Genomic DNA, 18,145 nt, shown 5'->3' with positions numbered 1-18,145 from the left:
ACAAAATTCTATTTTTTTCTAACAAAATATTTAGATGGAAAAGTAAAAAGGATATACAAAGTTTTCGAGAAATTGGAATAAAAAATAAATCATCCAAAGGCAACTTGCAGCTTCTAAAGTGCCAGCAGATGCCATGCTTGAATAGTTGATGTAAAATCATTTTCCATTTACAGTTATAACTAGATCATTTATTTCTTCTTTTTCCTAAGTAGAAAAATTGAGTTAGTTGATGTAATTCTACATCAAAATTTTGTGTGAACTCTTATAAGAATAAAAGTAAAACCATTCAACCATTCAAGGGATTACAAAACTAATGCATTGTTACATATGATATTTAATACCCTAAAAAAGTAGTCAGTCAAATCTCATTATAATCTTAATTTTTGAGAGAGGCAGCCATACAAAAACTCAGCCTACCTTCTAAACAAACCAGAACTTTGAAGTGTTTTGCTATAGTCTGCAATGATTGTAGAGTTCTTCACCAACTCCCATATCTTGGCAGAATTTTTCAACCACTCACGTTCACTCACAGTCTTTGAAAAGGAAGGATGACTCATTGATAAAACCTGAATTAGTCGAAAACCCAAGTGGTCTCAACTCAACATTATCTCAAATTAATGAACCAAAGAACAAACTTACACATGAATAGAGACCTACCTTATCCCGCAACTTCCATAGCATAGAGTTATGACTTTCATACTGATTTGCATGAGAGTCATCTTTATGCTTAACTGGGATTACGAACAACTTCGGGATCGTTGAATCTGGATCTCCATTTCGAGTGCTAAGAGCTGAAGAGGAAAAGGAATCATCTTTGGCAATGTTTCCAAGTGTTTCTCTCATGAAAGACGAAGAGCTAAAATAATGTGTAATTGTCTTCTTCAGTTGCATGCAATTACGTTCAGTAAGATCTTGATCTTGCAGTCTATTAAAACGTGAGTAGAAGAGAGATAATTACATTAGTTTCTCTACTCATTTTTGTCTTTTAAGACTTACTCATGAAAAGATAGTACTTGGAATTTAACACATACTTTGTATGCACAAAAATTGGAGCAGCCATGTAGTCTCCCCCTTCGTGAACCTTATCTTTACCTTCCGTTTCAGGCCCTGAAGTAGAGCTCTGAGTAGGAGCAGGGGTTAGGGAAGACGGATCAGGTATGCCATGTTTCAGTAGGTCAACCTGTGATGCCAAATTATGGCAGTGAACATCTTTAAGAGAATCTTAACAAAATATACATGGAGAAATAATATTGAGAATTTTAAAAACAACAATGTAGTAAAGGTAACATTTTGCTGAAAAATAACAAAATGTGATAAGATTAGATATTACAAAGGAGGATAAAGTGGGTAGGAGAGATACCGTGGACATCAAACGCCACATGTTGTGATCATGAACTCCTTCGGATACAACCAACAAAGTGTGGCAAATGGAAGTCATAAGAACAGCAAGCTAGAAGAATTCCTTGCAGCACCCATGGACCAAGAACCACTTCATTAAGTAACCATTACCAAAAACAAACGCATAAACATAAGCAACAACAACAACAACAATATTAACTCACTAATTTACCTGAATGCTCATAATTTCATGAGCTAACTCAGCGGATAAAGATTCACCACTTAGAACTGGAACAGAGGATGACCCATCAGGCCTCATCATCTCTGCTAGAACAGAAGGACTGAAAACAGGCTGCAACTCCCAAGGGGAATATATACTGTCAAGGAATGTGTATAAAACACTACAAAAACATAGACATGTTCTAGCACAAAACCAAAACCTGGGTATCGAGAAGAATAATGCGTTCAGCAGAAACTCTGGGTTCAATGCCCATACTACAGTGCCTCGCCATTGCTGTCACATCCTCTGACTGTATTGTATATGGCGGCAGCATTCCTGTGCGCTAGCGTTAGTCACAAGTACACAAATATATACATACATGACATTTGCAGCAATAAACATAGAAGATAAAAGTTGAGAACCCACCAGGAGAGGTGGCGTCAAACCCATAAAGCTCGTTCATAATCATGGACTTGCCCACTCCAGGAGGACCAATCACCCCCACCACCGTAAACTCGGTGTTCTCAGTCAAGAACTACAAAATTCACCGGAAAAATTACAGTAAAAGTTTTTGCAGGTAAGATGTTTGAAGAAATGAAACTCGTTTTTTTGTGAGTAGGGAGTGAACAAGGATTTATGCTCACGGGAAGGAAGCGGTCGATGTGGAAGTCCCAGGAATCTGATAGAAGGTTGAGGGATCCGACTGAAGGTAGACGGGACCGAAGCGACGTCGTATCGTCCTCCCCGCCACCGCCGGTGCGGCCGAACTTAGCCGATACAGGAGCTCCGGTAACTAATCCGGGTTTTGCTAAAAGGATTTTGGGAGGAAGAGGAGACGAAGAACCCGTCCCGCCACTGGACCCAGCCATTGATCAATTTTCTTCTGCTTCTTCTCTTCTCTTCTCTTCTCTCTCTCTCACAACCAGACTGTCGTTTTAAGTCTTTACTCAACACTCAACATGCTTTGACGACATGTCGTTCCTTCTCTTCTCTGTTTTGCTTCCGATAATGTAATTAGACGTACAAAGATAATTAATACACTTAAATATTTGTTAAAAAAAAGTCAAATATAATTTATTTTAGTGGAAATGATATATTTTATGACTTTTTTCAACACTTAAAAAAAATATGAGAGTTTTTTTAAAAAAACTATTTTATGGTTTTTTTCTTGTTAGAATTCTTAAGTTTATGGGTTTCTTTTCCCAATTTTTAATACAAAAATTAGTTAAAGCTATCATTTTTTTTGTGGCAATGAAATATATTCAATGAAAAAGTTTATAATCTTGAAGACTAAATAGTTTTGAAGAAAGGAAGAAATATCTTCTAGTCATACAAATTCATCGTCCACCCTAAGAGCATACACTGTTAATCCACAAACTTACAATATCCTCTAACAAATAATCTAAAACCATTGCAATAAGATGATCGATTGGAAAAAACAGTCACAACTGCTAAACAATCTTATTCAACAAAACTTAAAGGAAGACCTAACATTAGGCTTCAATCTAGTGCTACCATTAAAGCTACACACTCGGAATGTGTTAGTGAAAAATAACCTATAAAACAAAACACATCATTAGTAAAAAAAGTAAATCAAAATAGAAAAACATAAAATAAAGCCAAGCCTCCATTTATTAATAACCAAAACTAATTTCTTTACTAATTAAATTTTATTATATTAAAAGGATATTTTTGTAAATTCTTTATTATTTTTTACTGTAAATTTTTATCAATTCATTTTTCAAATCATATTTTTTTAAATGTTTGGGTTAAATAACTAGTTAACTATGTAATTAGTGGTAATTGAGGGATATCAATTACACTTTCCAATTCTCATAGCCCCCAAGAGAATTGAGTGTAATTATACTGTGTAATTACTATCAATTTCAAAACGTATTTATTACATAATATTATTTTTCTGTGTAATTACTAACTGTTTTGTCAAACATGACAATAATAATTCATAAGTAATTACCACTTGACTTCCAAACACATCTTGTATTTTAAAATATAGTGTAATTACTTAGATATGTAATTACTACCCTAGTAATTACACATCCTAGTAATTACAAAGCTGTTTCCAAACACGCTCTAGACGTTCTTATCAATGTAATCCTTTACAATTTTTGGGTAACCAGTTGCCTAGATTATGAGTAACTCATTACTACCATCAAGGAACTCATTCTCATCTTAGGAGTAACTAATGACCTATATTATGGGTAACTAATTACCATCAGTATAGATAGTTGGTTATCATCAGTATGAATACCAATTACTTATAAGATATAAGATGGTAATTGTAGTGGAGAAAATTAGTCTACATACCAAAAGCCCAATAGCCAGCTGGACTAGCCAGTCAGGCCCAAATTGACATATCTCAGGCAGGCAACCAGACTAGCCAGCCAGACCCAATTTTAAATATCTCAGGCAGGCAGGCAACCAGACTAGCCAACCAGGCCCAATTTTACATATCTCAGGTAGGCAGGCAACTAGACTAGCTAGCCAGGCCCAATTTCACATATCTCAAGTAGGGTCGGCCCTTGGTTAAGGCGGACTAGGCATGTGCCTAGGGCCCCCCAGAGCCCAAGGCCCCAAAATTTTGATTAAAGTTATAGAGTTAGACATAATACAATATTAAATAATACGAAAATATCATGAAATTGAGCTTGGAGTAGTGGTTTGTTACCTTTGTACCCTAGTCAAATGTCTTAGGTTCGAAATTGTGCTATTACATTTTGATTTTTTTTTTTTAAATAACAAAACTGAAGCTAAGAGGTTTCGAAGCTTGGATCCCTTAAAATTAAAACAATCATTTACCATTGCACCAAGTCACCATACTAAACTAATAGTGACTAGAAACAAATTTATATAGAGGCCCCAAATATTTTTTTTTGCCTTGGGCCCCAAATAGCTTAGGACTGCCCTGATCTCAGGCAGGCAGGCAACCAGACTAGCCCCTAATTTTACATATCTCAAGCAAGCAGGCAACTAGACTAGCCAGCCAAGCCAAATTTTACATATCTCAAGCAAGCAACCAGACTAGCTAGCCATGCTCAATTCGACATAAGTAAGTGGCTCATATTTGTTATATGGACCATTCAACAATCAATCCATACCCGAACCTGGACCCAGACTCGGATCTGAATGCATCAATCAGCTAGAGACGTCAAAACAGTCAAGACACACGTCACCCCTCCCATGAAACTCGAAAGGGAATTGATTGGAGCGAGTCAGACGAATCAAGAAGATGAAAAATTCACCAGACGAAGAACGACTATAAGAAAAACTTGAAGGGTTCGAAGAGGGGGATCGAAAAACAAACATTTGAACTATTCTCTCACAAGTGATATTCTCTGATTTAAATTATTCTCTCTAATTGAATCAGTCAAACTAGTCAACCAAACTAGACTCGACTCTCTATTACTCATCTTTTATTATCGATTATTCTTCATGAGCATTAATGCCTGACCGACCTTAAGTTCGATGAAAACCAAAAGCGCTTGTCTAGTCTAAAGGCTAATTATTTAGAGCCAGTGCCAAAAGGCTAAGGTGACCTACACATCACATGGCTAGGAGGGTATGGGACCTCCGAGATAGACTTACCAGTCATCTGACCAGGATAGACTTATCAGTCATCTGACCGAGATGTACTTATCAGTCATCTGACCGAGATAGACTTATCAGTCATCTGATCAAGATAGACTTATCAGTCATCTGATCAAGATAGACTTATTAGTCATCCATACAGAGATAGACTTATCAGTCATCTAACTGAGATAAAATTATCAGTCATCTAACTAAGATAGGCTTACCAGTCATCTACACAGAGATAGACTTACTAGTCATCTAAACAGAGAATGACTTATTAGTCAACTAATCAGAGAGACTTATTAGTCATCTACCTCAAAGTGAGAGACTTATTAGTCATCTACTCAGAGCGCAGGACTCCATAAACATTTATTTGTGCCTGCTTGCATGCATGAGTAGGGTTATTACTGCTAGGCATGCCTATTATGACTTAGTAACATGTTATTACTTGTTCATGAGCATATTAAGTTTTCTTGCTGAGCTTCGGCTCACGGGTGCTATGTGGTGCAGGTAAAGGCAAAAGAAAGTTGGACCATCCTTGATTTGGAGAGCTTAGGTGACGATGTGTACATATGCGGCTGCTCGACCACCACGGCCGAGGGTTGAAAGAGAAACTAGGGTTAAACCCTATTTTGTCGCTTAGGTCCGCTGGTTGTAAATATTTTGTTGTAATTAACCTTTAAATTATATTTTTGGGATCCCAATGTATATGGTAAACGTTTTAGTGAAACATTATATCTTAACCAAAAAAATTAACCCTAAACCGCTAATCATACTTAGTTACACGATTATGCCCAAATGACTCAATTAGCGAGTTTAGCATTGTTTAAAAGAGCAAACCGTAATGGTCCCTGGAGATTAGGGCGTTACAAATATGATCTCAGAATGCAAGTTATCGGTTTGGTCATAACAGGGTTGATTTCGGGGCTTGGGGTGAGTCTCAGGGTAATTTGAGGATTAGTTCATTACTGGGAATAAAAGGGTAATGGGATATGATTTATTAACATTTGAGAATATTGGGAATAACAAGAATTGGAGGGTATTAATTATGATTAACGAGATAGGCATGAAATGACTATTTTACCCTTGGGGGCTGTTAAGGAAAGAAGATAAACCTAGGGGCATTTTGGTCTTTTGACCTAAAGGATATATATACTACTTTAAGAAGTTGTTGAAGCTTAAGAAAAACAGAGTGTTTCCTTCCTCTCTCTCCTCAATCATCTCCTTCTCTTTCCCTTTGAATTTTTGAAGCTCAAGTTGAGGGTTCAAGCTAGGGAATTGAGGCATAAGGGTTTAGGCTTGTGTTCAGCCATTGAAGAGGATTCAATTCAAGTTTAGTTTAAGGTAAGGTTTTAGTTCAATTTTCTGGTTCCTTGCTCTGTTTTTGGTGTTAGTTTTGAGGTTGGAGTTTTGATCATAGGAATGGGAATTTGACGAGGTTTTGAATGGTTTGAGGCTTAGGTTTTGTTGGTTATATGATGGACAAGTTGTGGTAATAGTTGGGAACTTTGCTTTGTGGAATTGGAAGTGTTTTGTAGGTTTTTTAATTGAGTTCGAAGAGGAAAAATAGGGGTTTTTGGCTAGGTTTCAAGTGGGGTCGCGGCTCTATTCTAGAGCGCTGCTGCCCAAGCTTGATGAAGAAGCAGAGTGGTGTTGAAAGGCCATAGGGCTGCGGCATGGGGGAGAGTTGGCCGCGGCGCGTGTTGGTGGTTGAAGTGCAGGCGCCTCTATTTGGGGAGGCGAGCCTGACATGGGGGAAGGCTGGTCGCAACCCTTAGTGGCATTTTTGGCCAGAGATGTGTTTTCATCGTGGGAATCCAAACCTTAGGCCTCGGGATCGTTCCTACTACCCGATTTAGTGGGATTTGATGCCCCAGAGGCTAGGTCTTGGTTCGAGAACCTTTTATGAATTATTTTATTGATGGAATCCCATATTTTTGTTATGACTAGATGATCGCTAAGGGATTAAAGGATCAGTCGTTCTCAAGGGTCGTTCATTTGTTATTTCACACTTGAACCAGAGGTAAGAAAACTGCACCTAGTATGTGATGCATGTGATGCATGAGAAACATATGATTAGGGCATGACATGAATGTTGAATATGACATTGTTCAGAGCTTGAGTCTCTGCATTTGTGCATGATCATAATTATGCTAGCAATTGTTAAGTAAGCATGTTGAATGCCCTACATTTTGATATTTTACATATGATATATGTCTGGTTGCACTGCTTACTTGTGCATGGCACTGACTCATTAGTCAGAATCGGCAATGGTGTCGGTATTAATTGTGAAGCTGTGACTCATTAGTCAAGTTCGGCAATAATACTGAGCACTGGTCATATGGTATTGACTCATAAGTCAAGAACAGTCTTAGCATGTTTAACGCAAGCCGATAAAGATTAGATCTAATCAACATCAGCATTGAATGACTCATCATGAGCATTAATGCCAGACCGACCTCAAGTTCGATGAAAACTAAAAGCGCTTGTCTAGCCTATGGCTAGTCACTTAGAGCCAGGGCCGGAAGGCCCAGGTGACTGCATCGTCACATGGATATGGGTGCTGAGCCCACGTAGTGACTCACTCATCAGTCACTCATCTGGTTTAAGTTAGTGACTCACTCATCAGTCACTCTTATGGTTTAAGTTAGTGACTTACTCATCAGTCACTCATCTAATTAGGGTTATACGCCCCATCATGGTTAACAGAACCTCAAGTGTTAAATCACTCATCTAATTAGGGCTATAAGCCCCATCATGGTTAACAGAACCTCAAAGTGTTAAATCACTCATCTGATTAGGATTTACTTGACAGTCATCTATTCAGGAGGGCAGGATCCCCCATCATTATCTGAACTTATTTGCATGCATGAATAGGGCTATTATTGCTAGGCATGCCTGATATGATTTTGTAACATGTTATTACTATTCATGAGCATATTGAGTTTTCTTGCTGGGCTTCGGCTTATAGGTGCTATGTGGTGCAGGTAAAGGCAAAAGAAAGTTGGACCATCCTTGAGTTGGAGAGCTTAGGTGATGATGTGTACATATGCGGCTACTCGAAAACCACGACCGAGGGTTGAAAGAGGAACTAGTGTTAAACCCTATTTTGCCGCTTAGGTCGACTGGTTGTAAATATTATGTTGTAATTAACCTTTAAATTATATTTTTGGGATCCCAATGTATACAGTAAACGTTTTAGTGAAACATTATATCTTAACAAAAAATTTTAACCCTAAACCGCTAATCATACTTAGTTACATGATTATGGCCAAATGACTCGATTAGCGAGTTTAGCACTGTTTAAAATGCACACCGTAACAGTCCCTGGAGTTTAGGGCATTACAGTATTGGATGTTGTTATCATGCCTGATAAGTGACGTCATTGATTGCAGACATACTGTGATAATGCCTCGGAGATCAATCAGACTCCGCAGCAATAGGGTCGAGGATGACAACCAGGGTCAGGACCCTTCACCTGCCCCACCGAATTGGCAACAATTATTTGCCAAGATGGAAGCTAGACTTCACCGAACTTAAGAAGAGCTTCGACAGTTGAGGCAACAGGCCCCTCCTCAGGGCATTGAGTTGCAGGTTCCACAGGCTGTGGCACCAGTGCCAACCCAGCTTGCTGTGGAGAATAGATGGGAACCTTTGTATAAGAGGTTCAGGAAGCAGCATCCTCCCACCTTCAAGGGTGGACCAAACCCACTGCGAGCAGAGTAGTGGACGAACATGATTTCTTCCATCTTGGATTCATGAGGGTGGAAGGGAATGAGAGAGTAGCTTGTGCCAGCTACATGTGGACAGATTCAGTATCAGGGACAGTATGAAGAATGGTATTAGTTTGGCAGAAAGAATTACTGGTTCAGTTGAAGAAGTATTTGGCTTGGGGATGGATTAGACGGCGCACCGTACCGTGGGATTCGTTGACATCGTCTGCTAAGGATGAAGGGTTTAAATTCCCAGTTACAAGACAGGACAATGTCTTTAGGAATTGATCTTCGGTCTGGTTATTACCAGCTGAGGATCAAGGAAATAGACATTTCAGGAATTATTACTTGTACCAAGTGTGGTGTAATGGATTATTAGTAAAGGTACATAATTGACTTAAGCTTCAACAACACAGGTAAGTTTGACAAGAAGAGAGTATAGGAATGATATGAACAAGTTATCTCCAGGTTTGTTAGGATGTGTTGGACTACTCCCCAGTTAGAAGCAGAATGTGAACGACTACTACACTGATGATGTTAAGACTGAAGAAGCAGAATCATAGGTAAGGCTCCAGAAGGTGTCACTTTAGATCTCGTCAAGGGTATTCAAGGTCATGCTACAGAAAGGGAAGGGATCAAGTATGAAGAGATTCAATCTGAAGCCACAGAGAAATTACTGAAGAACGTCTGAAGGATAGGAAGTACAACAAGACCGGTGAACATGTCATCGACTACATAAGTATCTTTGGAGGACAACCACACCAGAAACTAGAGCAACAAAAGAACCTAAGGGTAGACTGAATGGACAACTTTGTATCAGATTTTCAGACGACATTATAAGGAATGGTTAGCACCCTGTGGTATAGGAATCTGCATGTAGTGGATGGTTACAGAAGGGTAGTGTGTAGGATCTTGACTCTGTTTAAAACACATGAAATTGTAAGCGATGCATCAAGTCTAAGACACGCCCAGTTATAAACTGAAGGGATGATGGTTTGAGCCTCGCGATAGGAGAAAGACTGGGAACATGGTCGGCATACAGGGAACATTAAGTTGATGGTGGATGCATAGTGTAAGGGATTTGAGCGTTTGGTCATCTGTGGATGAATAACCTTGAGACCAAGATTCAGTGAGACTTATGGGTGATTCATGTTAGAAACCCTTGACTATACAAGGGGAGACATAGTCTAGAAGTTGATCTCCTATTTGGGAAGATTTGTGTCAGTTGGGTAAGACGCCATGGATTACCAGTAAGGTCAGACAAGGTAACGATTGAGATGGATATAGCACCTGTGATTGGTTGTGGACCAATATATATCTCTATGGACAATGAAATTTAGAAAGAGGATCTTGTGAGAATGGTTAAGAATACTACCATCGTAGTATGAATTAAGAGATGGAGATCCTAGATGAACATTGTACTACCTCCTTAAGCATATTGTAGTGAGGGAGACTAAATGGATAACAAGATCTGATACTCGTACATTGGGAGGTAAAAATGATATAGAGGTGGATCGTAAGAGCATACCACATTAGATTATAATTAAGATGATTGGATATAGAAGGTTGCAACTCAGCAGATTGAGTTAACACACTTTGGTTCGTGTGAGCGGGTGATGTAGCATGGTAATTGATAGTGTCGGGTTGAGACCCTTTAACCTTCCAAGTTCTAGAAAGGAAATAGAGAACAAAGGGAATAAGGTTAGAACCTAGAATTATTGACTGTCTAAAGATAGAATGGCAATCTGAAGGATTGATGGTTATTTTAAAAGAATTACGCATTGAATGTGCAAGTGTCTAGGATATTAAGAAAAGTATAGTCCCTTGATGAACAATCACAGTGATGAATACCAGATTACGGCTAAGGTGACTCGACATAAGATGTGGTAAGATAGAAAGCAAGAAGTACTAGTTTTAAGAAAGGATATGAAAGATAGTGAGTTTCATGATTCAGTGTTGGTTTGGGGGAAACCAATGAAGCTGTTAGAATTATTAGGGCAGAAGTATCTGCCTATCTGAAAGAACGTAAGTGTAACACCCTGGATAACCAAGGCCATTACACTGTGTGATTATAAAAATGCAAAACTTGCTAATCAAGTTGTATAGTTGAAAATGTGACCCTAAAGTCGTAATTAGGTTAGGGTTGAAATATTTTGGTCATAAACAGGAAATTTCTCATTAAAATAAACGTTTAATATATGGGATCCCAAAATAGGTTTTAAAGAACAATTTACAAAATTTCAAAGTTTATGTACAACCACAAGCCACTCTAATGGAAAAATAGGCACTTTAGGTTCTCCTGTCCTTGTACCATTCCTCAGCCGTGGTGGCCAATCAGCTGACTATGTACATTCTGCCCCAGAGCTGTCAAACTTAGGACTAGTCCACTTTGCCATTGCCTTTACCTGCACCACGTTGCACCCGTGAGCCAAGGCCCAATAAGAAAACCATAATACAAAGCATAAATGATAATCAACAGTCAGATAATTCACAAATCCTCAATCAGATACTCAGCGGGTCACATTATACACATAATCAATAATATAAATCCGCAAACCAACATTCAATCATCCAGATAATGAGCATGCCATAATGATCATATTAATAACAATAAACATATCACACAATATCCAAGGTCGACGCCCTTAGGCCGCATCCTCTTATTATCCCACTAACTCCGGCTCGCTTAGGCCGAGCTCAGTGATTATATACTTAACCTCAACTACCAGTGGTCGAGTCGCGTCCTGTGCGCAAATATTAATTATGGCATGCTTAGGTTGTTTATCTCATGTCTCCATGGCATAATACCATCGTATGACATCATATACAAGTATAGGGAACTCTTAGTCCCAACATAATCACATAGCCGGGTGCAATTTCCTTACCTTTGATTCTGATTGCTTTGGTTAATGAAAACAACCCTCGAGCACGATCTTTTCTGAGCCCTAGCGTACACCTAGTCACAATCATAAAGAGAACCCTCATTAACATTCAATTCCGTAACCTAACTTCGGAACCAATCCCAAGCTCTCAGGAAGCCCAATTCCACCAAATGGGGTGGTGGAATCGACCCCCGAGCCCCCAAGCAAAAACCCTAAAAGAAAACCTATAAAACAACTTCTAGAGGCAAGGTAGCGCTACAGTGCCACTAGGTGGGCGCTACATCACTACAAATAGAGACAAAATCCCCCAAAAAAATGAAGCATAGCGCTACAGCGCTACAACCAGCACATGCAAACTTTCTGGGTTTTTCCTTCAAACTTCCCCGAGCCAAAGCTCCACCAAACACCTCCAAACCTTATCCAACCCCAAAATTGACCTTACAAATCACTATAACTCAACCAAATCAACCAATCAACATAAAAAACCTAGCTAAAAGCATCATCAAATACATAAACCAAACTTGAGCTCAAAAGCTCAAGAACATCATCAGAAAACCAGAAACCCAGAACTTCAAAGTTAGAATTGGTTACCTTAGCTGAGTGAATTTGACCCTAGGTTGCCTTCAATGCCCTTCTATACCTTAATTCCTCAAATCCCCAAGCCAGGTCCTTAAATTTCCATCCAAAATCTGGATTCAAATATCAATCTCCGCAAACCCAGAAAATTTAGACAAAACTTTAAACCTTACCTTAATTGGTAGCTAATTCCAGCTGAACATCCAAGCTTCACAAAGAATCAAAGTCCCAAGCTCTAGCCTAAACTTCCTATGAGTTTACAGCTTCAAGATCCAGGAGAAAGGGTGAGAGAAGAAGAAATCGTGTGTGAGAGGGATGAAGTGTTCTATTTTTTCTTCTTTCCTTTCCTTTAGTTTCTAACCCTTTCTACAACTTCCACTAATTCTAAAAGAGCAGAATAACACGTATCCCCCTTTTAAACATCAAAAAACCCTTTTACCCTCCCAAATATTGTAGCACCCACATTATTTTGATATATATAGCCAATAATCACATGATTGCATTGCATTACATATCATACAATATGTATAATTTGAGCATATGCATATTCTTATAAGTGTTCTCATGTATAAGTATAAAAGTTGTGTATGTGATGTCTATATGTATGCTCAATATTATTAACCTTGTGGCATTTGAGTTGTCTTTTATGGGTGTTTGATGTGCTCAAGATATAAGAAAGTATGAAAAATATGGACAAGGCATGGAATTAAGTGATGAAAGTGAGATATAGAAGGCAAAATAGGTTAAGTAGTGAAAAATAGTACAATGTCGATTACTAGTATTTCGGTGTAAAATTGAGTATTTATGGATTTACCAAATGTAATCGAGGTATGATTAAGGTCTCATTGATGATGTAAAAATGGTTTTAGAACTATTAGATCAATTCTTGATGGGAGGTATACATAATCAGTGGTATTGATGCAAAGTCAAAACGAGCTTAGCATAAGTGCGCTACGCTCGATCGGGTAAGCATAACTATTGGGTATGAAGTCATATGGACCTAAGGTTTGGTGTGAGTGTTTTACACATAAGGATAATAGGCCTAGCAGATGATTAAGTCGAAATTATTGAAGTGATAAGGTTTTCATAAGTCAAAAGGTGAAATGATGAGATGAAAGGTGTCAACTTTTGACAATAAGGCTAAATCATTGAAAATAAGGAATTTTCATCAACCTTATCACTTTGCACGACCATTATTCTGAAAAATAGAGAGAAAAGAAAACCAAAAACCATTTCTTGGCTGGTTTGAAGAAATTCTAAGGAGATCCAAGTGAAAGCAAAGCCAAAGAAGTAGATTAAGCTTAGTTCTAGCCTTTTTATGGTAAGTTCTTGTACTTGGAAGTTAAACTATGTTTTTGAATTTTTCTGAAAGCTTATATATGGTGTTTTATCCTTTTTAAGATATTTCTTGGGGTTTCCAAGTGGTTTGAGGTTTAGAAAAGCTTGAAGAGATTGTTTTCGCCGAAAAGTTGCTCGGTAAGTGAAATTTTGTGTTTTATGAGGTTTTTGGGGTTCTTGGAGTACAAGATGATTTTTGGTTATTTGATTGAGTTTATAAGAGAGTATATATGTTTATAAATGTTTTAATAGATGTGGAGACTCATTTAATTTGGATGATGATCTAGGAGATAAGAATTTTATCAAAATCGGTATATGATAACTTTATGATGAATCATGTTGGTATTTGGGATATATGGTTATGGCAGGTTAATTGATGTTGATTATTGGTGGATTTTGATATTTGAGGATAGCTAAAATTAAGGGGAAACTCTGTCAAAATTTCCCCAAATGTCTAAGATAAATCTAATGCTCGATCTAGGTGGTTTAAGGCGTTTTAGGCATGTTTTGGGTATGAAAGTTGATATGATGTTTTATGGGTATTTTAAATGATAGTTCAATGTTTTACTGCCTTCATTGTGATGAGAAATCCATGCCATTGTCAGGATAAGCATATCAACACCTAAGACATCACTTGTTACACGGTGAAATATATTGTGGACAAAAGGTAAGTAAAGTACTCAACTGCAACACAAGAATTATGTGTTATGTGAAAGTATGCATTATATGAATATTTTGTGAGTAAGTGGTATTAACATACAGTGACACTTCATCATAAATTTGTATGCATGGCATAATAGTGATATGGTAAATTATTATATGATATAAGACCATGCATGATATTATGATGATTAATTATATGATGTCTTTGCAAGTTTTGTGCAACATAAAAGAAAGTTGTAATAAGAAGTTTAAGTTCAGTGCCACTGTTTTGAAAAGGCAAATGAAAGTGTTAATAAGTGTAAACGGAGGCCTATAGTAGGCTTATAGTGGCTGCCCAATAATTTGGGCTAGGTTTTAGTGAACCAATTATATTGTTTGCCATAATTCCGTTTTTATTTCTCCTCCATATGAGTTATTGTTATATGTATTGACACCACAGTGTGTGGCCGCCTTAACTCTTGAGCCTGACGGGGCAACGATGGAATAAGGTTTTTAATGTGCCCTACTGTGGTGATGGCTAGCCGGAGGAGAACCCATGGGATTTTATATTGTATGTGTAACAAGCCCTGCAGGCATTGACCAATTCAAACAGTGTGCACAATATTAAGGGGCCCAAAATTTAAAAAGAAGTTGTGTATGTCCATTGATATTGGGTAATCATTAGCATTGCATGCATTACTTTGCTTACTGAGCTTTAGGCTCACAGTTGTCTTGTGTTGCAGGTAGAGAAAGAAATGTGTGAATGACATGAGGAGAACTGAAGCATGGTCCTGACCCTGATTTGTACATATGAACATATCGACCTTTTGTGGGTTATTTCAGTTATCAGTGAGATGTTTGTAATAAAGTGTGAAGTTATGTTTTGAAAATAAATTGGGTTATTTAATACTTATGTATAATATGTTTGAGACCCACTTTATGTTTAATGTAAATAATGTGAAATAAGTTTTCAAGTTTTAAAAAAAAAAAAAATGTCCAAACTTTTGCAATAATAAATTATGATATAGTTTTAAAACGTAACACCTCAAATATGGTTTTAATTAAAATAAGTGAGGATGTTACAAATATAACCAAGTCTTTAATCACTCTAAGGTCATTTTGGTCATTTGCTCCCAATTCCCGCTAATTCCTCAAGTGTCCCTAATATTTTCCACTTAAATCCCGTCATCTAATTAATCACCAATTATTTTCCCCAACGCCTAATAATCTCCCATATATTTCCCAAATTCCCAGAAATACCCCTAGGCTCCCCCGAGCCGGGTATAAATCCCCACCGTGACTATAACACTAAACCGCTCATGTAATGCACCAAAATCCCTAATGTGGTTTAATGGCTAGATTAGTAGGTCGGGAGAGCCATAATTGTTTAATTATGTCATTAAATGATTATATGCATGCTTATGTGAATTGTATTATAATATGATGTTAAATGCATGCATGTGGGTCCACATTTCATTATATGGGTGTTTTGGTAATTTGGCCCATTGAGGGCGTAATTATATATTTGTGTGCATGTCGGTGACATATTGTTGAGACCACATTATAATGTGGATTTGTTCGAGCTATTCGGCATGAGACGATCTTTAAATATTAATTAGCAGTTTAGTCGTAACAGGTTTAAGTTCGGGGCTCAGGTGAGTCTCGGGGTGATTTTAATGATTAGAGCGTTGCCTGGAATTAAAGGGTAACGAGATGTGAATTATTGGTGTTTGAGTATTTTGAGAATAGCGGGAATTGGAGAACGTTAATTATGATTAACGAAATAGGTGGAAAATGTCAATTTTGCCCTTAGGAGCCTTTAGAAACCCTTATTTGACCTAGGGGTATTTTGGCCTTTTCACCCCTAGGATAGATATAAGCCATTTAAGGCTATAGAAAGAAGAAGAAAACAGAGCAACTTCAAGAGATTCTCCCGTACCTGTTTTCTTTCCTTTTTCTTTGTGATTTTTAAGCCTAACTTGAGGATTCAAGCTTGGGAAGTAAGTCTTGAGAGCTTGGGAGTGTGTTCCACCATTGAAGAGCATCATAATCTGAGCTTGAGGTAAGTTTCTAGCCATTAAATTCCTTGGTTTGCTCTGTTTTAGCTTTGGTTTTCAGTTGAGATTTCTAGGTTGGATGATTGGTTTTGTTGGGAGTTTTGGCTAGGATTATTGTGGTTGTGATGCTTAGGGTATGTGAGGATGGTTTTTGGGTTCATTTGGCATAAAAAATGAGGTTTGGAAGCATTGGAATCGAGTTGGAATTGAAGGAGTCGAAGGAAGAGATTTCAGGGGAGAATCTGGTTGTGTAATGACCCCAAATTCACTAATGAGGGTTAAGGGCCTTGATTAGTGTGTCGGGAGGGCATTATTGGGTTAAATGTGATTTGAATGATTTTATTGATTTAAATGCATAATTGTATGATTAGAATGATTGTAGGATTATATTGGTATTAATGTGATATATATACATGGTATTGTGAGAACCACATTATTATGTGGGTAGGTCTGCAGAGCACGACTCGAGGCGATCCTAGGGCTAGATAGTGGGAAAAGTCACAACAGAGCTTAACAGTTGACTTTGGATAAGTCAGGGGTAATTTAGGTATCGGGTAGCTATTTAGACTATCGGGTTATGAAAATAAATATATGGAGATATATTTGAGGTTAGGAAGTCTAGGCGGGAATATTGGGGAATTTTACCATTTTTCCCTCAGGGACGTTTCCGGCACCCCGAGCCTCGGGATTGACTTAATGGGATAAGATTAGACTAAATAAATAGAAAACAATAGACAGAAAATTAAACCAACCTTTATTCTCAGCCTTGACTCTCTATTCTCTCTCAAGGAAAACACAAGGAAGAAAACACTGAAATCTTAGGGGAATTCAGCTGGGAACTCAGAGAAATTCAGGGGTGATTTAGAGGCTTAGCTCAAGAACTTAATCAGGACTAAGGTAAGCACTGAGTTTCCTTTTCTGTGGTTAGAAATTCTGGGTTTTGGCTGGGTATTGAGGTAATTTTGTGGTCTTGATGTTTAAGAGCAGAATTAAGGAGGAGAGCTTGGGAATTAGCTTGGATTTGGCTTGGAGAAGTGGGTCAGTAGAAGAGGTAAGTCTCAATTCGTAATTTGGAGGTTTTAATTTGAGTTTGAATGGCTGGTTTGAGTGTTTGTAGTTCTTGAGTTTCAGAAATTGGAAATAGGATTCTAGTGGGTTTTTGGGCTGTATTTCTGTTGGGATGTGTTGTTAGAATCATGTTAAAGATGTTGTGATTAAAGGGTTTTGAATTAGGGAGCTTTGGGATGGCTTTGGATGAGGTTTAGATGTTGGTAAGGGTGGGTTTTCTGGGCACAAAGGGAAGGGCCGCAGCTCTGTTCTAGAGCGCTGGGGCCCTAGGATGAAGATGAGCCAGGAGGGCTCGGCCAAGGGTGAGCGTCGCAGCACCCAAGGCAAGGGCCGCGACGCGTGTCTCCTTCCAGACAAGCCCTTGGTTCTGTTTTGAGGGCAGGGTCGCAGCTAAGCTTCAAGGGCCGCAGCCCTTGGGCGCACACTTTAACATTTGGGGATCTTAGGCATGGGAATGTGGTCTAGAATGCTCGGGATCGATTTCACCATTGTGCTTGGTGGAATTCGGATTCCCGGAAGTTAGTTTTGTATCCGAAAACCCTTATCTGAATATTAATGGAACCCTATACCTTGGTTGTGACTAGGTGATAAAAGCTTAGGCTCGGGAACGGAACGTGCTTGAGGAGCGTTGCTCGTAATCAGTAACCGCAAAGATCAAAGGTAAGAAAACTGCACTGGATTGAATATCTGAAATGGGACTAAGGGTTCCCTATTATGTATGCT

At 38.2% G+C, this 18,145-nt stretch overlaps 1 protein-coding gene and 1 long non-coding RNA gene across 4 annotated transcripts; one reads left to right on the top strand and one right to left on the bottom strand.

Moving 5' to 3' along the window:
* Positions 1-268: 268 nt before the first annotated feature.
* On the bottom strand, positions 269-2,482 carry LOC133798758 (uncharacterized). Its single transcript, XM_062237228.1, has 8 exons — positions 2,203-2,482; positions 1,985-2,093; positions 1,779-1,894; positions 1,571-1,690; positions 1,361-1,450; positions 1,032-1,180; positions 658-925; positions 269-566 (listed from the first exon to the last, which is right to left on the bottom strand). The coding sequence occupies exons 1-8, from the start codon at positions 2,425-2,427 to the stop codon at positions 414-416; spliced, it is 1,230 nt and encodes a 409-aa protein (XP_062093212.1). The 5' UTR covers positions 2,428-2,482; the 3' UTR covers positions 269-413.
* A 10,377-nt stretch (positions 2,483-12,859) lies between these two features.
* Positions 12,860-15,210, top strand: LOC133794838 (uncharacterized). Of its 3 annotated transcripts, none has more exons than XR_009875323.1 (4): positions 12,860-13,638; positions 13,719-13,793; positions 14,261-14,322; positions 14,758-15,210. It is a non-coding gene; the product is annotated as an uncharacterized LOC133794838 (long non-coding RNA). The 3 variants fall into 3 exon arrangements; XR_009875322.1 differs by having other exon boundaries at positions 13,421-13,638; positions 15,041-15,210; XR_009875324.1 differs by lacking the exon at positions 14,261-14,322.
* The last annotated feature ends 2,935 nt before the right edge of the window (positions 15,211-18,145 follow it).

This window comes from Humulus lupulus, chromosome 8, assembly GCF_963169125.1.
Source record: "Humulus lupulus chromosome 8, drHumLupu1.1, whole genome shotgun sequence".
NCBI classification, from domain to species: Eukaryota; Viridiplantae; Streptophyta; class Magnoliopsida; order Rosales; family Cannabaceae; genus Humulus; species Humulus lupulus.
The sequence above is the reverse complement of the archived record's forward strand: the minus strand, read 5'-3'. Positions and strand labels throughout refer to the sequence as shown.